Here is a 23346-nt window from a genome sequence, read left to right on the forward strand (position 1 = left end):
TTTTCTTCTGACTCAGGTTAAATAGTCCTGTTATCAGTCAAGGGAAAACCTTGCTGGGAAAAAAGCTCTTCTTCCAGGATAGCAAACCTCCATGCAGAACACTCAGCTAGTTCATTTGTTTTGGAGATGTAGCTCTTTGAAGCTTATAAAAAATTGAGCTTGATAGATAAGCCACTTTGAAGTCTCTTACTCAGTGCTGTATAGCTGAGATATTGAACTCTCTTTGGGAAGCCTTGGGAGTATATGTTCACATAAGAAAGTTTTCTATTAGCAATTAGTTAATACTTGCTTTGGTAGAACAAGGACTTGTTGCTGGTTAAGATAAACTTGTGTATTTTAAGAACTGTGAAAAAAAAATGTTTTTGAACCAATAATCTGGATGTAATGCATTGAAGCAACCTAGATGAGCTGGGGCAGCTGATCAAAACTTTGCGCTGGAGGCTGTGGCAAGTGAGATGGTTTGGTAAGAGTTTTGATTGTGGACAGAACTGGAAAAAATAAAGAAATAAAAGTAGTTAAGGAGGGGCCTTATTGATGCTAGTTAATCAAGTTTTAGTGGTAAGTAGATCCATATTTCTTAACAGCTATCAGTTGCACACATAGGTGATGAGTTGCTGCAGTAGCATGTTGCATACTTGCCTCTTAAGGCATTGGGTGTCCTAAGCTATGTTGACATCTTGCATGGAATGTCTCTCTCTTAATAGTTAACTGCCCATAAAATCACAAATTTAAGAAATCCTACTGTGTGAGTTGCAATGAGGTAAAGGGATTGATTCAGTCATTTTGAGGGGAAGTGTTTTTTCATCATGTCTTTGTGAAAGAGAGGCAAACATTGAAACATAGACATATCTCATCTGGATGCTTCATAAAGGCAGTCTTTCAATTTATCCAAATATGAAATTGTTCACCTGTGAGACTGACTTCACAACTTCCCCAGTCTCAGTGTGAACACAGGAACACCACTGCCTTTGTTTAGTTGCAGTACGTGGAACTGCAGCTGACAGCTTTCATTTTGCATCTTTGCAACTGTGCTTGTACTGTATTTGTATTTGTTCCATGGCTTTCATCAGTTCTGAAACATGTCTATCAGATATATGGAAATCTACATGCTATTCTGTCTTGTGGGCCTCCCCTGCATCTAAAACCATCAAGTTTTCATATATGCACAATAAGGTTGACTTTGGGAAAAGCCCATTATTACCCAGTCTGGATAAGTAACAAATAAACTTGCATGTTGGCAGTCATTTAGAGCCTTGACTGTCTCTAATTCCGTTTCAGGCTATTGAGATTAAAAATTGAGCTTGCTGGAAATATTCTACAGAGTTAATGAATGAAATACATAGAAGCTTTGTAAAGTTGGTAGCTTGATAACTTGGTAGTCAGTCTCAGAGAATTTGCACTTGAAGAATGAAGTCAAGCACTATAAGGATTGATTTGAACATACTCAGCTTCTATTAGCATTTATTAATCTGATATCCAAATTAAGTGTTTAGGGCTATAAAAACCAGACCCTGTGTTGGGCTGTTTTTTTTTTTTTTCCTTCAGTGTCAGAGGAAGTGAACTTGTTTATTGCTTTGGGCAAGTGACACACTTCTGAGCCTAGGCACATGAGCAGCCTTTTGTTTGCAGAGTTTCAAAGGGTCAGGCTCTTTTCTTTACTCAGAAAACATTTTTGTTGCCCCACGTGGTTTGTTGGCTCTAATCGTTCCTTATCGCCGCTACATATAGGAGTAATAAATCCGTAATCATTCTCACTTCTGCTTGTTTTTCAAAATTAAGGTGAAGTGGGTCAACATCTGTCTCCTGGCAGAAGTGCTGTGGAAGTTTTTGCAGGTAATGTAAGTTGCACTGTTTTCCAGAAACTATGACTTGAGCAGTTACATATCCAAATAACATTACATGTGGCAAAGGTCAGGGAACCGCTGTTTTATGAGTTGGTGCTTCAATTCCTTTGTACCTTCCATTCCCCCTACATGAGAAATCTTGCTTCAAATGTAAAGAAATCTGCTGTCTCTACCTTTATTTCTTTTGTTTTTCCCATTTGTGACTAAACTAATCGATCAACTTAGTCATCCTGGTTATGGTTTTGGATGCTGTCAGTCAACTGGCTGCCAGGAGGCAGCTGGTGATGCATTGTGAAGAACTTTGTGTGGAAGGGCTTTGTGTGGGTCAGGTTTGTATCAGACTGTTGCTGGGTGCCTTCAGGTGCAACCAGGAATGCAGTGGAAACAGGTGTGATGCCTTGGGAGTGGAGGCTAACCATATTGTGTAAATGGAGTTACTTATTTTGGACTTCAGTTAAAACTGTGCATGTATTTTACTGTGCTTCAGTTAGAAGGTTGAACTGTAGAAATGCATTAAGCAGTGTGTCCCATGTGCATGCCCATTTTTGGTGTGCTTTCTGCATCAATATGGTGGCACTTAATCCAGACTTGCAAGATTGTGACTGGTTTCCCAAGATGTTCTCTTTATCCTGATTGTGTTTGTGCTTGTGAACTGAGGCCAGTAAAAATTTCATTTCCCATTTGAATAGGACACAGAACTGCTCACTGCTGTGTAAGCTTAGTCTGTGGGTGTCTGAGTTCGTAGCTTAGAGAGGCAACTGTGCTTTAATGGTGTTTGCTTCCTGCCTTGGTAGTTTTTCAGTTACCAGGCAGTCATTTTTGAGTGCAAATGATGTGTCTAGCTTCAGTTTCTCTTGCTTGAGGAATTTATTGTTGTAGCCAAGAGGAATATAATAGATAAGCATATGCTTTAAGGAGCTGTACGAACTGTTCTGTTTGGGATAGAGTGGTCATTTAGGCACATTACACTCCTCGCCTAAGTCCTCAATGTGTTGTCTCTTACTTCCATCAATACATCAAGTACCGTGTAGTTGTACAGCTCTGTTACGTGGATTATGGCTTAATAATAGTAAAAAAAAGTAGTCATACTTTTTAAATAGATACCTGAAGTATGTAAAGCCTTCAAATTATGATTTTAATGTGGTTGAGTCATTAAAGCAACTGTTTGGCAAATGACAAGTACATTTTTCTTTGCGTGCGAACAAACTGTGAAATATGCAGATAAACAGGATTCTGGTTTAACCTAAATGCTGCTGTAGCCTGATGTAAAATGTGGAGCTCATGTCAAATGCTAATAGCTGCCTAATTGTTATTTCTCACGTTATGGACTTGTTGTTTTTATTTAAACAATACAGCATTGTTATAAAATCCGAGTGATGATGTACTTTTAACTATTTTCAAACTATAGAATGAATTATTTTTTCTTTTTTTTTTTTTTGATAGTCAAGAATCCCTTCAGTGGAGAACTACAAAACATAGAAGTAAGTAAAAACATTTAATGTTGAGATTTCAGTCTGTCAAATGGTTCTGTATAAGCCGTAGTGATCTTATCAGAACGGTGTGGTTTCTGAATGTTTGATGTGAGATGAGTCTATTTCTTGTTACTTGAATATTTTAAGTTTTTGTTTTTCATTTTGGGCAGTATAAATAAGATTACAGGACTTGGCTATCTCATGCTTGTTGCTTTATATACTGAGAAAATGTTACCTAATTTGTGTTGTATACGTATGAGGAAAAAATATTCTAAGATTTTCTTGATGCTAAATTGATCAGTTTTCCTTTACTGCTACCATTTGTTTCTCAACTGTGAAAGGACAACTGACAAGAGATGATTGTCGTGAGACGTTATGGTCTTCCCGTAGTACTACGGAAGAGCCAAGGGTTAGTTGTCTTCAGAAAATGGATTTGAAAATGTGTCTGTTTCACTTTGAATCAGTGCTATTACTAGTTGCCCTATTCGCTCTCTCAACTGGAATATCAGGATAACCTATTTTGAGATGTCATCCTGGAAGGTATCTGGGTTAGTCTCGTTCTGCAACTTGCATTTTAGTAGTTCTTTCTGGGGGCCTTCAGTCTCTTTGGCTGGCCTGTAAACAGTGATCTGCTTTTCATTGGCATGTATGTGAAAGTTTCACAAGATAATTTTTGGGGGATCTAGTGTTGAGCTCTGCAATTGAGTTGCTGCATATTTTCATTCAATAGCTCTGGCTAGTTTTTGAGAAGAAACTTTTACTGAGTCTTCTGAACAAATTAAATTTTGCGAAGTAGGTTCTGAGGTACTGACAGGCAAATAAGCTGAACTTAGAGCACTGCTGTTTGTGTTAAAGGGCTGATATTTTCCATTCAGGAAATGGGTTAATGAGGTTGGTTAACTTCCTGGGTAGTGCCAACTGTAATACTGTGGTGGATTTGTAGAACCAGAATACAAGAGGCAGTTTCTACTGTTGTCTGTGGGGAATTAATCTGTCAAATTTTTGATCAATGAAAAGTATTCTTCCTTTTGGTAGCAGTTTTTCTGTGGAAAATAATTGGAGCTATTCAGTCTTTAAAATGTTGTCAGACTGCACTCATGCAGCAGGGAGTTATACTAAAAACACGTTTTTTTGTTGTTGTTTTTTTTTTTTTTTCAATGGACGTAAAACCAGAAGATGAACAGACTGGAAAACTTTCTTTTGCACATTTTCTGAATAAAGGTTCTTGTTTTATCTGAGCCATTTTGCTCTGCCTGGGAATCAGAGCCAGCTTCAAAAAGGCAACCCACAACTTTTTGCAGTGGCCTTCAGGTTACTCAAGTGTATATAATTAACTTGTTCCTTGTCTTCATATTTTGAGTAACTTATTCCAATATAAAAGGTTGCAGAATGAATTTCAATGAAATTGCTCAATGTCTTGGTAAAGAAGTTTAAATCTGTTGTAAAGTAACATTTCTATGGTGTTCATTTTTGTATGTTGGTAAATAGGCCTTATACAAGTAGCCTATGCAGGAAACCCTAAAAAGATGATGCAAACTATAGCTTTCGTTAAAAAATTACAGTAGTTTGGAGATAGCAAAATCAGATTTTTGTTGTCTGTGAATCTTACATGGGGCATATGGCTGTATGATACTCCAGTATTGTCCTTGTGTGGTGACACAACCCACTCTTAAGAATAAAGCTCACTTTTATTTTTACATAGTAGCTTTCAAAAAAGACCCTTCTTCTTTTGGCTTCTTTTGGGTCACAGAACTGTAGGGTTTGGAAGGGACTCTGGAGATCTTCTAGTCCCAACTCCCTGCTAAAGCAGGTTTCCTGCAGTAGGTCGTTGCACTTTTCTCTCGACAGTATTAAAATAACCTTCTGAGCTGTCTGTTTTAATTGGCTGAGCAAACAGATTCCAGGCAGCAATCTAGTTCAGTTTCAGTTGAGATCTGAAAAATGAGTATTGTGAATACTTTTTTCAAAATCTCCAACTTAAGTTGTTGTTGATGTGTGAAATGTTATAGTCTTCTACCTGTACATGTGTATAAAACAAAATTCTTCTGATGATGTATAAAATTTTTGGATTAAGTGTAAGAAAATGTCATGCTAGTAATGTTTTAATATTAATGCAATGGTTTTGTTTGTAATTCTAGGAAGATGAAATAAGTCTCATGATGAACAGCTTATATGCACTTCATGATAAATTGGCACAAGTAGCAGGTAACACTTCAAAAATATTGTGACTATGAGTATTATTGTAACAGCTACTGAGATGTCTGTGCTCAGATAATGATTTGCAGCAACTGGTGTATTCTGAGGCCCTGATTATCCTTAGAGCTCTGCTTTGGGAAACTAGAAGTCCTGTTTCTAGATCATGTACACTGCCTTTTCCACCAGTGTAGCATCTTTCATTGCCACTTTTTTTGAGTTAACATGGAAGACTGAATATTTTGATCTCAAGATTTTTGATTATGTTTTTGATATTACAAGGTTTAAACATGCTGTATGTGGTGAGGGAAAGGTGGTTATTTCACTCTAGTGGAAAAATGTTTACAACTTGATTTCATATCAAGCAAAAACGTTTAGTGGTTAAACAAGATGGCCTTGTTAGACAAACGAGTCTAACTTTAAACTAATTACATAGAACTTTTCATTAGTGTGTATAGTATTGTGTAAGAGTTGGTGTTTAGAATTATTGAATATTCAAAATAAAATCACTGTGCTTTCACAATTAAGGCAGCTTTAAATTGTATAGATATCTACACATCATAATTGGGAAATGATAAAATTTAAGACTATTGTATAACTTTGACATCTAGTATGATTTACAGCAGGAACTATTCCTTGATTACCATTTGTTCAATATCCTTGCTTATTTGTTTAGTATTTACAAGGCAGTGGTTCAGTTTTTTTTTCTCGTAACTGTTCTTTGTGACAACTATTTGTTTTGCAACAGCAAGTACCACTGAGAAGGCTTCTCAGCATATTTGTTTTCTCTGTATAAAGACTCACTATTGCCAGATAACGTAGGTGTTTCTCAAAGGGTGAAAATGTGGCAACAGCTGTGAGACAGACAGTTTGTGTCCGGAACTATATAGGAAATGTGTGAGAAATCTGAGCAGTTCTATAATACCTTTAAATTGCAAGAGTGATCTTCCTGCAGAAGCTTTTGTTTTCAGAATATTTACAATACCTACAGTGAATAAAAGTAATGTTTGGACAAATCCCACAAAATTTTTCCTTGTTTACAGTATGCTTTAACCCAAGCTAGTGAAAGGATGTTTAACCTGAATGTGTTCAAGATAGTTTTTTTTTTTTTCTTAGTTTTAAATTTATTGCATTCTGATTGTGAATGTTGTGTAGTGTTGAACTTGGTTCAGTTATGTCTTGATATTTTTATCTGTTTCAGACTATTTCATGCTTTATAGATGATAGTGGATAATTCTGTCCTATCAATCATTGAGACAGAAAGATTTCTTTCACGCAAGGTAACTAACCTGTGCTGTGCAGGAGAGTCTTTTGAGACCTACAGCTATGTGCAGCAAAGCGCTGAGTGGTGTGAAATGGAAGTAATGAATTATATTCTTTCTTCAAAAGAGGAAGAGAAATAGCGTAACAGCTTGCCCTTTCCTCAGTGTTATCTGGCCCTCCAGTGGCTGTATGGTAGATGATTTATTTGCATGGATAAAAATGCTCAGTGCTTCATTTCTGCATCTGTGAAGGAACGTGAATTTTCTTCATTAATTGCTCTTTTCCTATGTGATGAACACTTAAAAGAATACGTTTTGCAGTCTTCCTTACAAGAGGAATATATATATGCTCCAAGATGACCTGCTGCTTTCTTCCTTAAATCTCAAGGATCTCTGTTAGTCTGTTTCTGGCCAGGAGAATCTTCAGTGCTTACTTTCGAAAAATATAACTATATTTTCTGATTGGATGGTCCTCAAATTGAAACCATATTGCCTTGTTGCTCAACAGAATAGCTTGCATGCAGTCTGAAGAATGACTTATTTCATTGATACTCAGAAGTTATCCTCAGTGCCAACTGTTGTCAGGGTATGAGAGGTAGAGGTCTGCCATCCGCTTTTTCAGTCCTGCAGTGACGTCAGCCTGGCACAACAGGTGGAAACTGTTTAAAAGTTGTATGACACAGGAGGTTGCTTGAGAGATGCAGGGTTTAAGAGTGTTACTTTTATACGTAATGCAGCATCTCAAAAGAGAGAAGTAATGGAAGATAATTTTAGTAAAAATGATTCTTCTCAGGCCTGTCGCATACTTGGAAAAGTTTCTCTCATTTCATGCTTGGCTATCAATCATTTGTTCATGTTATTACTGTTAATATTAAAAAGGCAAGATGGAAACTTGCACTAGTGTCTTCTGTTAAGCTTTATTCAGTGTTCTAATTGCAGTGGAGATGATCACTTCAGAATTCAGTTGCTAGCCTTCTGTTTAATTAAGCTTCTTGTATTTTTATTGAGCTAGTGTTTTCTGCTTTGTCAACTTTAATTGGAGAGCAAATGATGGGGCCTTAAATATAAAAGATGACGCATTGGAAGTTTTTTTAAAGTAACAAAGAGTCTCTGTAATGCTTCATTATTTTTATTTGGCTTAATATACTATGTTCCAATTGAAGATGCCTATTCTATTCTGTGGTGCTCTGATATTATGTAAAATAATTTAACTATTCTCTGTAAAAATAGATTGCCTTTAATGCATCACTGTTCTCAGAATTATTAGTCTACTAAATCTGTGGTGAGTAATGCCTGCCTCAGAAGAAATCAGAGGGAGAAGCAAAATCTGCTCATTCAGTTCTGGGTTGAATTTTATATTCTTCTTTGTGTCTTTTCATTCTGCCTTTGTTAAATGCAGCAAGGTTTGTAGATACTGTATAGTTCAGTGCCTAACACTTTATTCTAAAACAAAATCTGTTTTATTTAAATTAGGCTTCCTTCCGGCATGTATGTATTAATTACTGGATGTTTGTCTTTTGTGGAGGGTCTTCAGTAGATGGATCCATTCTTAAGTTTACAAAATGAATAAGCCTGGTCACCATCCTCCAAAGAAGCATCTCCTGTGTTTCCTTGTGCACAAAGGATTTTGACTTAGTGAGAAGCATCTTTGGCTTGGCATTCTCCACAGAGAGGTCTGTGAGACTTGAATGGTTTCCTTCTGCACTAAAGGACAGTACATGTCCTTGAGATGTGAGGTGAATTGGACTTCGGTATGGAATGAGACTCGTCGGTAAATCCAAGGCTGGCAAAGCACTGGCTATTCCTTAACATTAATTTAAAGTGTTAGCTACTCTATCTGGCAGCTCCTGTTCTGCCACACTCCTTAACCTGTAGTTCTTCAGATATTTGATTTTTCTTTTTTAACCTGATTAAAACCCATATAAGAATTTCTGTTTTTCCACACTTAGAATTTGTTGTTGAATTTGCCTATGGGAGATCAGTCATTTGTACTTGCTCTCACAACGTTTGTTCTGCTCTTACTTTTCTTCGATTACTCACTTCTCTGAGCATCAGACTGAGTTTCCAAGCCAAGTGGTTAATAGTTACACCAAAGTAACTCAATGTAAGCCTTCATTTGCAGAACCACTAGCTAAAAGAGTGGCTAAAGTGGCACATAGGAATATCTTGCTGCTTGCATTAGCATGGACATCTACCTGACTTGCAGAAAGTTGGAAAATTCTCAAGCTTTCCGATCCTCAACAACAGAGGAATAGGAATGAATAGCTGCACTTCTAGCAGCTTTTTGCACAGGGCTGAAACTACATGAGTGATTAGCTTACTGATTTCAGGAGTGGGAGGCAAGATGAAATGGGTTTTTATTTATTCTCTTCTGGGATTTCATGAGAATAATTTGTACTGGTGGGCCTTAAATATTGTCAGTGCCTGAGCATCAAAAGCATTTTTAAGAGGTAAATTTGCTCAGTTGGGAAAAAAAAATTGTCAGGAAAAGTGCAGTGAAGAAACTGTCTGCTGGCTTTAAAAATGAGACAAGAAGCTATGAAGTTGACATGTTGGCTGCATACTGTGCAAATGTCATTCCTGGAAGGAGGCAAATAAGATTATTTTACAACTGCTAGAAGTCTGCTTCTAAAGGAGCTTTTGTCCTCATGTGGGTTGTAGTGCTGTACTCTTCTAAGAGTAAAAATCTAAAATGAATCCTCTGGCTTCTTTTAGGAATGCCTTTTTCACTGTCTTGACATCTGATTGCTTTATGGTACTGTTTGTTTTTTCTTTGTTTGTTAACTGCATCCTTTTACTATTTCTTATAATTTAAAACAAAAACAAACCCCCAAGCCATTGGGCAGAAGAGTTTCATCCCCTTGCTCCCTTAAGCTGTTCTGTTCAAATGGTGACTGACGTGCTTCAAAACTTCAGGTCTTATTCATTCAGGTTTTTTTTGCGTGTAGTATTAGTAGTCATGTTAATGCTATGTAATCTAATACCTGGCTGAGATTGTAGGTAGAGCTTCTAGCAAGATATGCTTGGGATTTTTTTTGACTAAAAATTCTAAGTTTTAAATAATGTGTTTGTGCTTGAGACTATGAATAAGATACCTAGTTCTCCCAAGTCTGCCACTCTTGAAACATGAAATCACTGATGCCTGTAAATGTACATTGCAGGTAGTAGAATTTATGCAGAACAAAAAGAACGTCTGCCTAAAATATAAGCTAGCATAACTTACAGCTGCAGTTCTTGTGCTGACTTCTTTTTTGGCAAGAACGCTATCATTTTTCACTAGTGGCTAGTTTTGCTATCATATCAGATCTAAATCTAAGATGTGTGCTAATTATCAAGTGAAGCAACTTTTAAACTACTATCTTTCATATCAGAAGGATATTAAACAAAACAGTCTGCAAAAGACTTCTGCTTCATAAAAACATTTATTTCTTTGGAACTCCCTCCTGTGAGCGAGGCGTGAAAATATTTCCCATAGCTTGTGGTAGTGTTTGCTAATTTTACCCTGAATCTAGATAGTTAATACTAGCATTTGCTACCTTTAAAAGGTAGCCCAGTATGGAGTAGTTTCATCTTGAAATAACTGGTGAGACTGTAAACAGAAGTTTAAGAATCTCACATGTATACAAAATATAAACTTCCCTAGCTTTGCTATTGCTTTGGGAATTATTAATAGGTATGGGTACAGGAGGGTAAGGCTCATCTTGAGTTAGTGATAGGCTGGATTTGTTCTTCCTTTTTTTACAGTTTTGGTGCAGATACAGATATCAAGGTGGTGGGGGTTTTTTTTGTTGTTGTTGTTTTTAATTTTGATTTTTTTCAGAAGGATCAAGAAAGAAATGATTTGTTATTCTCTTCCAGTTCTAAGGGAATAATAACCTAGTAGTGGATAAAACTGATGTTGGATGTTTTGCTTTTGCATGAGGGCTTAGCGTGACTGTCACTAATTATTTTAGCATAAATTAAGTTCTTTCAGTTTAGTAAAAGTAAATGAGAAAGAAGATGGTACGTGGCAGTGAACTGGCTGTGCCTTATTTCCTGGCTGCTTCTGCATTATTTCTGAAAGAATTAGGAAGATGGTAAAACCAGCGGTTTGGGGGCAGATTGCTGTGTTGTAAGCCTGCAGGAAGGGAAAGAAGTACTGCAGTAACTTGGAGCAAGCTGTAATGTGGTAACCTCATAGTGCCAGAAGTACTGCTGTGGATATGATAGAACTAGAACTAGCATGCTCTCTATAAAAGCTTACACCTACTTCAGAGTAAATGAATTAAATTGTTTGGAAGATGTTGAGTCAGAGTATAGCAGCTCTTTCATGGTAATGTTCTTCTGATTGATCTTTATACTACCTTTTTTCCAATTTCAGTATAAATATTGAAGTATGTTTTCTGATCATCACATGAAGTTGTATTGATGTTATTTGTACATATTATTAGCTGTGACGGTCTTTTTTTATATTTCATCCAGATTTTTTTTTAAGAGAATTATTTGTCTACTCCTGCTTGTGTAGATTATGATTGTGTTTTGGTGATTTTATTTTATACGATTAGTAATATGTATGATCAAAATAAATTTAATTTTACCAGGGAAACATGAATGTGGCAGCTCTGTTCAAAGAAACCTTACCGTCCAGGAGGCAGCTGCATATTTGAAAGTAAGTCATTCTGATATTATTCATTGGTTCTTACTTAAGATCTGTGTAATCAAAAATTTTAAGGTCTTATTTTTGTTTTCATGTGATTTCATTTTAATGTAGTGACTAATATTTGAAATAGAATCGAATGTTAATTGGAAATGCTTTGAGTTAATATCTTTAACGCATGCTGCTCATGATTTTTATGTGAAGTGGTAGGGAGATTCTGGGGGAGAGGAATGGCAAATAAAAAAAAAAGCAGCAGGGGAAAAGAACTGATGATAGATGATAAATGGACTAGCATTTCTATTATATCAAAAGAATGATTGCTATTGTAACAACTGTTCTAGCTCTAAACTCAAAATCTGCATGAAAATCTGTCAGTACAAAACCTTACTTGACTCTACATTGCCTCATTTTGTGATTATAGATGTGATTCCTTTACTGAATTTCAGTGTTTGATGGTAAACTTTTTTTATTCTCAAAGTGGAAATAGCTGCTGTTCCTCTTTTTTTTCCTTAGGGGCTTTTCTTTTGATGTAAGACCCAAAGAAAAGGTGGAGATAAAAATTGTTTTGGACAGTTTCAGTTCAAATAGAGTATTAAATTCCATTGTTTTGCTTTCCTTTTTCTGCAGAGGACATGTAAGGTGAACTATGGAGACTTTGCTCAAATTGCAGTTTATGTCCTCCTACAATAACCAGTATCAACTAACTTAACTACATGGGAATTTACATACTTATATCATTCCTGAACTACAAACATAAGATTATTTGCAGATTATCAACTAAGATGCTTGAGGAAAAAACTTAAACCAAAAAATACCTCAGCTGCTCTTTATAGGACCAATTTTCACCTGGGTTTGTAACTGGTTTTATTTCTGAAATAGGTTTTCAATGAGCACCGCCTAGTGGCTGAATTTATTTTTACCATGTAGGTCAAAATTGTTAATAAAGGGTGATGGTGACTTGACTTTTTGTGTAATTGTTTGAGGAATATTAGCAAGTCCTGTAGCTGCTCACAGCATGTATGAAATCACTTTGCCAATGTGAGAAGCTGTGCAAAACTTGAAAATTCAAGATCAAAGCCATTTAATTTTGACTGCTGCTGCAAATTGCCTAATCTTTGCAGAATGTTTGTATTTTACTATGGCGTGATACTTTCTGCTTATTTAGAAAGTTTCTGATTCATATTTGTCTTTTGACAGAATATAGATCCAGAATATGAAAGTGTATTTAATACAGCACTACAATGGATATTGAATAGTGGGGAAGATGTTGGCATAAAGTAAGTGAGCTTTATTTCATAGCAGTGTGTTCTGATGGAATGTGTTCTTTTTTGTAAATGTGTTATATGTTTTAATAGGTGTCTTGGCAGTGACCCTAATGATGTGGATGTCACTAATGTGACAGATGTGAAGTACCTGGAATCCACTAGTCCAAAGATGTCTTTCAGGTGTCGTTTTCGCCGTGCATTTATTAGCGTAACTCATAGATTATCAATACCGCTTTTAGGTAAGCTGCCAAAAATGCTTTTTTAATTATAACTTTTCCCTATGTACTTACATAGTAAGAGAGCTGCTTTCTTGAATTTCAGTCAGTATCCTGGTTACAACATAGTCTGCTTTACACTTTTGAGCCACGCATGTATTTTTGCATTATTTGCTGTCATCTGTTGATGTAGTCAGCTAAACTGATTCCTTCTCTGCAAACTTTGGCTTTTTCCCTGCCAAAGCAATGCTTTGTGTGTTTAAAAAAAAAAAAAAAATTGCAAATTTGGATGTATTTGAGAAAAAAGACATGTTGGCCTTTATTTTCAGACTATTTCATTGTTATTCTAGGATCTTGAGGAAAATCATCTTTTCTGTAGTTATATTTCCATTTCTAGGAGAAGTTTAATTACCTGGTTGTTACCAAACATTCTTACTTGTAACTCTGTTACAGAAAAGGTATCTGGTTTTTCAGTGAGACTTAATCTGATAGTTTTCTAGTTAAGTTACTTCAACTTGAGAATACATGAAATTCTTATCCATGCTGAAAGTGGTGCAGAATAATAAGAAGGACCAACTGAGTGTAGACGTTTCAGTATTTCTAACCAGGCACATGGAAAGAAGTGAAGATGTACAACTAATCTTATGCACGTGTTAAATATTCAGGAGGTCATTTATCATAGAATCAGATCATAGATTCTTAACAATTTCATAGTGGTTTTTTTAACGTCCTTCACTAGCTTTCTGAGAAACTACAAGGCAAGCTGTCCCAGCTGGCTGTCTTTCTGATAATAGTGAATATGAGGGTTGGATTGGAAGGTGGAGGCAAAACTCAGTGTACAGGTCAACAACAGGTCTCATCAGTCATGCTGAGCAAATTGCTTAGTATCACAGAATCACAGAATGGCCAGGTTGGAAGGGACTTCAAGGATCATGAATCTCCAATCCCCCTGCCACGTGCAGGGCCAACACACATGCAGTGTTACAACTCATCTACATTTGAGATTAATACGAAGTACCTTTTCAGAAATTAACCATCATGTAAAAGTTGGATGTGTTGTCATTAATACCCATTTTGACTTAAAGTGATGGTGTCCCTCAGTCTCTTTTTCCATCAATTAACATTGCTTTGTGATCACTGGTGCCTGAAGGCCAACTTCATGACTACAGTTTGTATGTGTGTTGTTCTTCATGTTAAGAGACCGTGGGTGTAGTGGTGCCCTCAGTCTGAGATGGAAGAAATAAGACTTTCTCTGCCTACATGGTTGGTGTTCTTAACTAGGTTGTCTTTTTTAGCATCTAGAAGATAATCTAACAAGAACATGTTGTACATTGTACATCATGACAAGAAATATTAAACTGTTGCTGTTCAAGTTGATTAGTTTTCACCTGTATATCTAAACTGTGACTTATCTTTAAATTAGTGAATATTGTGCATTTTAACATCGTAACGAGTTCTGTATTGTGTTTAACTTTTATGATGATTTCAAATTTTTCCAAGATAATTCTTTTACTGCTTGTCCTCACAAATTAAATTTCAAATGTCAATAGTGGCAGTTGGGTACCAGGCCATTATTGAGACAATAAAACATTTTCTCAATGGCATCTACAACTCGAAGCTTAAGAGTTAATGTTGCTGTGTTAATAAAATATAAAAAATATGGACAGCAAGGACAGTGTACTTCACTAACTTTGAAATGTGAATATAAAATGTTAGGTCATTCAAGCAACTTCTTAAATATAATGTGTCATGTTAAATAACCAATTTTCTAATACTGTTAAAGAGTATTTAAACATCTTGATGCAGGTGTAGCAATTGTTTGGGGAGTCTTGCACTACATGAAATATCGTTGGGCAAAAGAAGAAGAGGAAACGAGGCAGATGTATGATATGGTGGTAAAAATCATAGGTATGTTTTCTTGAATCCCGTATCTGATATATATATTTACACCTGTGCACAAGCTTTCAGACTACTGGCCTTAGTTCAGTCAATTATGTTTTCTATGTGTTTAGTTATTGTCATGCTCTTACAGTTTTCTGAAAAACGCCTGCTTTGTGGTTTGGGTTTTCTTACTTGTATTTTTTTTTTTTTAATTACACTTTAAACTTTAAGTTTTTGTTGAGGAGCTTTGAATTTATGTAGTGCGTCATCATAGCTATAATGAATTTCTATTGACAAGGCAGTATTTTATCTACATTGGTAAACAGTATAAATACAATGCTTATTTACTAGATACATGGTGATATTGCTTTCTGCATCTTTGTTTTTCAGCTGTCTTTATCCAAAACGCCTAAATGTTAGCTACCATTTCTACCCTTACTGTTTTATAATGGAAAAAAACCAACCTTCTAATTAGTTGACTTGAGCAAAATTGTGTTACCAAAACAGAATGCATGTTCACCTTCTGCAATTCTGCCTTTCTACTTCAACGTACTTTTATGTTTGTTAGTCAGATGTTGTAGGGGGAAAGCACTTTTATTTCCAAAAGTGGCCATCTTTGCTAATAGTCAAGTGAGAACTCTTTCTCCCTTATTCCAGAGTTCTTTGGGGTACTTGGAGGTACTATGCACACAGCTAGTTTTCTTGATTTGCCTTTCAGCCGGATTAGGATTAAAAATGTTCAAAACTCCAAAACCTCAAAACTTTTTAAAATTACTGGAATTGGAAAGGGATTTTGGAGTAACTGTTCATAGTCATTATTGATATTTTTCTTCATGTTTGTATGTACTAGATGTTTACCCTTTTTTTTTTTTTTTTTTATGGTGTTCTAGATGTTCTAAGAAGTCACAGTGAGGCATGTTCTGAAAATAAAGACTTGCAACCTTATATGCCTATTTCACATGTGCATGATTCTCTAATACCAGCTCAGGACAGGTATGTACCCACTGTACGTACTTCATTTTGTTACATGGAATAAAGCATATGACTTAGTAATTATAATTGGTTGCTATAATTAAATAGCAGTAGATTACATAGAATAATATTCTTGGAGATTCTAATCAATAAAGGTATGGAAAAAACATGAACACGAGTTCCTTCTGTGATTTGCTCCTATGATTGATGTCAGCTGTGCAGACTATTATAATGCTAACGTTGTAATTCTTCATTTTTTTTTTTTTAAGGAGGAAAATGAGGAAAGTCTGGAGTAGAGCAGTTGACTTCCTAGCGGCAAATGAATCTAGAGTTCGCACAGAGACACGAAGAATAGGCAGTGCTGAGTTCTTGGTTTGGAAATGGATGCAACCTTCTGCTGCATGTGACAAAGTTTTAGTAATACCGTCAAAAGTGTGGCAAGGCCAAGGTATTACAAATACAATTGTTATAATCTGTTCCATGGTATTTTGTCACTTGGGAATGGAAGACTTGCTTTCTCTCATCTCTTTAAGAGTTTTTGTAAGGTCAGCACCATTTTTATGTCATCCCATTCTGTAGATTTACTTATTCAGTTTGAATGCTTCCAATAAGCTTTTCTATTATACCTAAGGGCATACAACCAAAATAGGTTACTTGTTCCTTTCCATGAATTTAAAGAAACAAACAAAATGTTGGAAGGGACCTTTAAAGGTCATTCTTGTCCCTGCAATGAACAGGGACATGCGCAGCTATGCGAGGTTGCCCAGGGCCTAATCCAACCTCACCTTGAAAGTTTCCAGGGATGGAGCATCCACCACATCTCTAGGCAGCCTGTTCCAGTGCCTCACCACTCTCACTGTAAAAGATTTTTTCCTTATCCAACTTAAATTTACCCTCTTTAAGCTTGAAGCCATTTCTCCTTGTTCTGTCAGCACAGACTCTGCTAAAGAGTCTGTCATCTGTCCCTCTTTCCTGTAGCTCCCCTTTTGATGTTGAAACACCTCTATCAGGTTGCCTCACAGCCTTCTCAGCTCCAGCTCTCAGCCTGCTCTTATAGGAGGGGTGTACCATCCCTTTGATCCTCCTCTGGACATACTCCAACAAGTCTGTGCCTCTTCTGTACTGAGGATTCCACATCTGGACACAGTACTCCAGATGAGGTCTCACCAGTGCAGAGTAAAGGGGCAGGATCACCTCTTTTGGCACTTCTTTTGATACAGCCCAGGATACGGTTGGCTTTCTGAGTGAGGACAGATTGCTGACTCATGTCCAGCTTGCCATCCGCCAGTGCCCTTGGGTATTTTTTGGCAGGAGTGCACACCGTCCTTTCATCCTGCAGCTTGTATTGGTAGTGAAGCTTGCCTCAACCTGGGTGAGAGACCTTGCACTTGGCTTTGTTGAACCTCATAAGGTTCACCTGCGCCCACTGCTCAAGCCTGTCTAGGTCTCTCTGGATGCATGTTGTCCCTTGGGTGTGTCAACTACACCCACAGCTTGATGTCATCAGCAAACTAGCTGAGTGTGCGCTCATCTTCATCAGTGACACTGACAGTGAGGTACTGAAGAGTATCAGTCCCAGCAGTGACCCCAGTGACCACTTGTCACTGATCTCCATTGAGACACTGAGCCATTGGCCACCACTCTGTGGACTCAATCCTGCAGCCAGTTTGTCTTCTGTTGAACAGTCTACCCATCAAATTTGTCTCTTTCCAATGTGGAGAGAAGGATGTTGTGTGGTACTGTGTCAAAGGTCTTACTGAAGTCCAGATAGATAATGTCAGTGGCTCTTCCTTTGTCTGTTGATGCAGTGACACCATCGTAATTGGCCACTAGGTTAGTGAAGCAGAATTTGCCCTTGCTGAAGCCATGCTGGTTCTCTCATATTACCTTCACGTCATCCATGTGCCTTAGTGTAGCTTTTGGGAGGATATGTTCCATGATCTCTCCTGGTACAGAGGTGAGACTGACAGAGGTCATCCTTTATTTGCTTCTTAAAAATGGGTGTGATGTTTCCTTTTCTCCAGTCACCAGCCTGCACCTGATTACTATGACTTATCAAATATCATAGTTACTGGCTTGGTGACTACATCAGCTAATTCCCTCAGTGAAAAAGCACTCCTTTGGTTGGTTGAATTCTCTTATCCCTTATACTTGTTAGAATTAATGCAGTTGTTTCTATCTGACAGCCCATAAACCAGAGCTTCTAGATCATGAATGTCTTGTTATTAGTCATGTACCTTAAATCAGAGTTTGGAAGAAGAGCTGCATGCTTATTTTGAAGGGGAATCTGCTGGGATAGAAGTTTTCTCAATTGGCAGTGTGTGGATGTGGGGCATCTCCTAGTAGTGTTTCCTTTGTGTCATAAATGTCTTTCTTCATTGTGCATTTGTGCTTAAAAGTTTTCAAGTCTTAAGTCTTGAATTTTGGGGCTGCTATGTAAGAGATTGTCACTTAGATTTTGATCACAACAAAGGTAAATGTTTAACATAAAATCTTCAGTTGTTTAAATCCTGAGACTCTTTAAAAGAGTGTCTTTTTTTTCTTCTGAAATGCTGTATTCTTTCATCGGTGTGACTGATGTAAACTCTACAGAATCCTAGTTTATCAGGTGATAATATGGCTTATTTTCTGGTAAGGGAAGAGGAAGCTGCTGCTTCTCCAGTTTTTAGTTTAGCTTGTTTTTGTTAACTGGATGTTGCTGAGGTTGAGTCACATGTTGAACAAGATGTTGAAAGAAGCTTTGTTAAAAACCAAACAGATTTTCTTCCCTTCTTGGTCCCACTTAAGCAAACAAAAACAATTCCTACTAACAAGCAGCTACGCTCTTAACATGTTCATCTAGAGTATGCTTATTTTGGTCTTAGTTTCACTAATGCAAATAGTAATTGGTTTATATCAATAAAAGGAAATTAACATATGTTCTTACTTGTAAGAAACAATATTTTTATTATTCCTTATGTATAGAGGATATAGTTTTAAAGTGATTCTTCCACTGTGGTTATTTTCCTTTCCTGACAGAAAGAGCTGCTTTGTGGCCTGGCACACTTAACTGTAGCAGGCTTGATTGCCTGAATAAAAGGAGTGCTAACATCTTGATTTTTATCCCAGCTAGTGTGTGTATGCCTTCAGCCCTTAAGTTTTGCTTCTTTAAGTTTAAAGCAAAAGCAAGCAATTCTCTCCCGTCAGTAAAGCCAAGTATTTTGAGAGATTTGCATGTTATTTGATGAGGATCTTTGTGGTATTGGGATCCAATTTTTGCTTTGTCTGTGTGATACGTTGTATTGGGATATAATAATATACTTCACAAAGTTACGCCATTAGTTTTAGCATTGCGCTTCTCATTTTTAATCATTCATTGGAAATGAGGTATTGTTCCTTTTTATTTTGTCACTACTGCAGGCTTAAGGTCCTGCAATTGGTGTCTTGAAATAGTGGTAATGTAATATTCTGTGACAACTATGTTACATTATTTCAGTTTTTCAACATTTTAGTAAGATGAGAATAGTAAATTTATGAGAATTGCAGTGCTTTCCCCCCCGCCTAGTGACATCCTGTAGGAATGTGAGAGTGCTTTAGGTAAAGTTGCAGCAGTGGTGAATGTTATAGCTGTCTATTCCATTCTCTGTAATACTGTCATGACTGAGTTTCAGATATTTAAATTGACTGTGGTTTCTACAGGCTACCTACGCTACCATGTTAAATCTTTTGTTGTGCATTCTTCAGTGCAGGCTGTCAAACATGGCACTCAAGTTCTTGTATTTCTTATTTATCACTCATTTGTTCCCAGCTTTTCTTGTTAGATTTGACCTCAGTATATATAGCTTGATAATGTTTTTTCCTTCATGTGGAAGAATTCTTGGTTGAGATGGCTCAGGTGTTGTTTTGCTACATGAAATACTCATTTATGTCTCCAACAGATTTGTAGCTTCTAAAATTTTTTAGGAAACTTCAGTAGTAGCTTCCAGTTGGTACCATGAAAATTTGAGCGTCCAATATTGACTTCAGCACACTATAGATGTGTTTTGCTTCTAAGCTGTGCCATTTAGCCTCATTCACATTGCATAGAATATCTACTTGGTAGGGTTCCTTCTATGCTTCTTATTACAGCATAGGATATATTAACAGCTATTCTGTTAACACTTTTCTCAACAACTATTTTCCTGGTTCTTAAGTTTGTAGTTCAGCAAAGATATTTGAAAAATTGAAATGATATATTTCAGCTGTAACAGAAGAGCTTGGGAGTTGCTGAAGTAACAAAGTTGTTTGGACTCTGTGTTTTAGTACATCCAGTTAGCAGGCTATTCTCACATTTGAAGGTTTTTTCCTGATATTAACAATTAAGTATATGTCACTGCCTTTGTTTTTGGAATTACAAATAAATAGAATGAGTTCGTACTCGTGTTCTAAAGTTTGAAGATAAATGTTCATAAATCAGACTGGAGACTACTTTAAATGCTCTTCAGGTTGGTAATTCCTCAACAAACTCAATACATATTGAAGCAGAATGAATTTTGGATTGGGGTCTTATGAATTATTTCAACACCACACTTTATTTTTTTAAATTTTGGAACCTGGTACAGCTCGTAGCAGAGCACAGTACTTAGAGTATGTAAACTTGAAATCCTTTTGACTCATCAGCGCATAGTAGTAAGTTATTGGTATATGACACCATGAATTTAAGTGTGGGACCTGTATTGTGCATGAATGTCTAGGTTCTGTTGTATCTATGCAGTCATTCACAGTTCAAGTGTTGTGGCATTTTGTTCAGTCCTGCAGGATGCAACCTGTGCTTTTAAAGGCAGTAGTTTGGGATTTTTTAATTGTGTCAGAATCAAATCTAGTGTCCTTCGGGGTATCATCTACTGGGTAAATGGTTGACATATCTGTCAAAAGAAGAGTGGGTAGGTAAGCTCAATGAAAATAACGAACAAGATATTGTCAATTCAAAAATAATCTTGTTTAGGTCAAAGTATAACTCAAAGGAATAAAGAATATTTTTTAGTGTGTTCAGATTGCTTCTGAATGAAGAGATGCTATTGTTTTGTCATGTCTTCAGTAACTGCATCTGTAAGGAAAAATATGTACGATGAACTCCAAAGAAGCTAAACTAAGAGTGGCTAAAGTTCCTTTAAAGCTCTGAAGATAAGAAGGCTCTCTGAAGTACCACGACTGGGATGATATTTCATCCTGAAGCATGCAAGCTAATCTGCTATGTTGAGTGACTGATAGCTCTCCTCCCCTGTTTCTAAGAGTGTACAGTCCTTTCTCCATTTGAAAAGGCTCACATAAGTACTGCAAGAAAACTGGAAAATATTCTTGTGGTAAAATGCAGTTTTGATCCCATCTAGCTTTCCATCCCTTCTGTAGCTTAACTTAACTCTATTAAAACCCAAGTCAACCTGAGTCTCCTTTCTTATTAGCATTTAGTAGTATTTTGACTTCAGTGTATTTTCTGTTTACCCATGGCAAACCTTGTGTGTTGCGTTACAGTGCTTAACTTTAGAATTTCAACAGAGCATTTTCTTTTTTCTCCTGCTTTGATATGAAAGGCTAGTACTTGATAAATTAGCTACCTGTGGCTTAACGTGAATAAATCTGCTTGTCAGAAGTACAGTTATCTGAGTCTTCAATCTCATCAAATGCATCGAATCCAAATCTAAAGATTAGTTGTGCTGTTTTATAACTCATGGTGGAGATGCTGGGTAATCTCTTTTGCAGTAACACACTAGTGGTATTGAAGCTGTGCCACAGTTGTTCATTTTGAAGCTTGTGCAGGAGCCACTTTTCCATCACAGACCCCTTTCAGTCACAGTGGTGCAGGGGTTGTTGAAAACGCTCCCTTTTGGCTGTTGATGATTGAGTGTGGAATGATGCTGTCTTAATCAGTTTAAAGTAATAAAATGCAGTGTGACAGGGGTGCAGCATGACTGGATTTTCTTGAAAGTGCTCTCTGGTCCCAAAGAAAGTCCTAAAATAATTATCAGTGATTTACTACGCAGGGTTGTGCTTCCACTTTCTCATTTCATATCTGTGTTTTTGCTCTCATCTTGTAATCCTAACTGTTGAGACCTAGGAAAAGAAATGGCAATTAAGATGCTTGGTTAAGTGTAGTTTACACTTATCCTACAAGAACGCTTGCGCGTGCCCATGTTCTGAGGAGCTCAGCTGCTGTGGAAATAGTTACTATGTTCCATATCAGTGTAAACTTCTAAGTAATCAATACTGTAATTTGAATATCTTTGTTACCTATTAATTTAAACTTGCTGTTTCATAGGGAAGAGGTAAAATTAATTGTTACAGATGTGCAATGAAGTTCAAGAGACATCTGTTTACCACACTATTTTGAATTTTGTTGTCGAGACGAACTGCCTTATTTTTTTTCCTTGCCTGCTTCTTCACTAGCTCCCTTTTGGTCTAATTTCTGGTATTACATTTTAATTCTCACTGTGGTAGCAATTATTTTGTACCTCAGTGATTTCCGTAGTTCTGTTTTTCCCTTATGCATAAGGATCTACATCTGTATTGAAAAACTTTTAACTTACAGTGACTTGAAAGCATTTCTAGAAAAAAACAGAATTTACCTTTATTTTCATGTACCATACTTCTCCAAGCACATCTGTTCTATTACTATGAGCTTACATAAAGTTGGCAGCAGATCAGTTTTGCACCAGTGCTGGTGTTCTGCTCTGGCTGAAGTCATCTTTGCAAACACCTGAAATCCTCCTGAGCTTTCGATTGAGAGATTATTAGGAATGGGAGCAGGCAGGGGTTGTGTTAGTGAAGATGCGTACAAAAGCACTTTACATATTGTTACTTTGCACAGCTTACTGGTGTAGCTGCCTTCTTAAATGACTGTATTTTATCTTTAGTTCAGAAATAGCTTTTTAGAAATGTTGATCCTGCGTGCCTTCAGTTTCTGCAAATAATCTCACCGTTCTTTATCATTGGAATAAAAGAATGTGCTGAATAAACCTAGCTATTAACAATCAGCACATAATTTCCTCAACCCCACACCTTTTCAGGTCCGGGTCCATGACTAGGCCACCCCAGATCACCTTCTCCAGTATGGTCTTGTGCCCCAGTGTACAATATGCTGGTGACATTTCACCCTCCCTTGATCTGCTGGAGCCAACCTACATGAGTAAGGTAAGGCCTTTTATTTTTCAATGTTGCTTAGTTCTGTAAAGTTTTATTGTATACCCTCTTGTAATTTTTAACCTGGGACAAAAAACTTTACAAAACCATGTGCTATTGAAAAAGGACTTGTCCTTAAAATGTAGGCAGTTCAGAGATGGGTGCAGTGTCACCAGCATAGTTAGAAATCCATTCTCAAGAAAGATTGGACAATTGTTATAGTTGTTGGTGACTTGGACTGTGTGCTTGTATGCTCTAATAAAAACAGTTATAATTATTTGAGGAACTTGTGGTGGTTTTCATTTTAGATTCAGAGGCCACGTCTTGTAACTTGTAATACATAACTATGCTTTTTTTCTTTTCAACCTCAAATTTCTCTTTTTAAATTTGTGCTGTATTGTGCAGGCTGCTTTCTCATTGTTAGCACTTTCCTTTGATGTGCAGTATCTTCTGTGTGACTGACAGTAGGGTT

General features: G+C 36.8%; 1 protein-coding gene across 4 annotated transcripts in view; it reads left to right on the forward strand.

Annotated features, from left to right (window-relative positions):
* LEMD3 (LEM domain containing 3) overlaps positions 1-23346 on the forward strand; it is a 48936-nt gene that overhangs the window by 16760 nt on the left and 8830 nt on the right. Inside the window, exons 2-11 of one of the 4 annotated variants that reach the window (XR_014882375.1) lie at positions 1780-1833; positions 3288-3325; positions 5455-5521; positions 11352-11419; positions 12605-12684; positions 12763-12911; positions 14694-14795; positions 15659-15761; positions 16010-16188; positions 22763-22886. Coding sequence is in view for 3 of the 4 variants with exons in the window: in XM_019611253.2 (XP_019466798.2) it covers positions 1780-1833; positions 3288-3325; positions 5455-5521; positions 11352-11419; positions 12605-12684; positions 12763-12911; positions 14694-14795; positions 15659-15761; positions 16010-16188 (840 nt within the window). In the remaining variant the exon portion in view is untranslated. The remainder of the gene's footprint in view (positions 1-1779; positions 1834-3287; positions 3326-5454; positions 5522-11351; positions 11420-12604; positions 12685-12762; positions 12912-14693; positions 14796-15658; positions 15762-16009; positions 16189-22762; positions 22887-23346) is intronic. The other 3 variants (XM_019611253.2, XM_085220557.1, XM_085220565.1) reach the window with 3 other exon arrangements.

Source organism: Meleagris gallopavo, chromosome 1 (assembly GCF_905368555.1).
Source record: "Meleagris gallopavo chromosome 1, MGAL_WU_HG_1.1, whole genome shotgun sequence".
In the NCBI taxonomy this organism is placed as follows: Eukaryota; Metazoa; Chordata; class Aves; order Galliformes; family Phasianidae; genus Meleagris; species Meleagris gallopavo.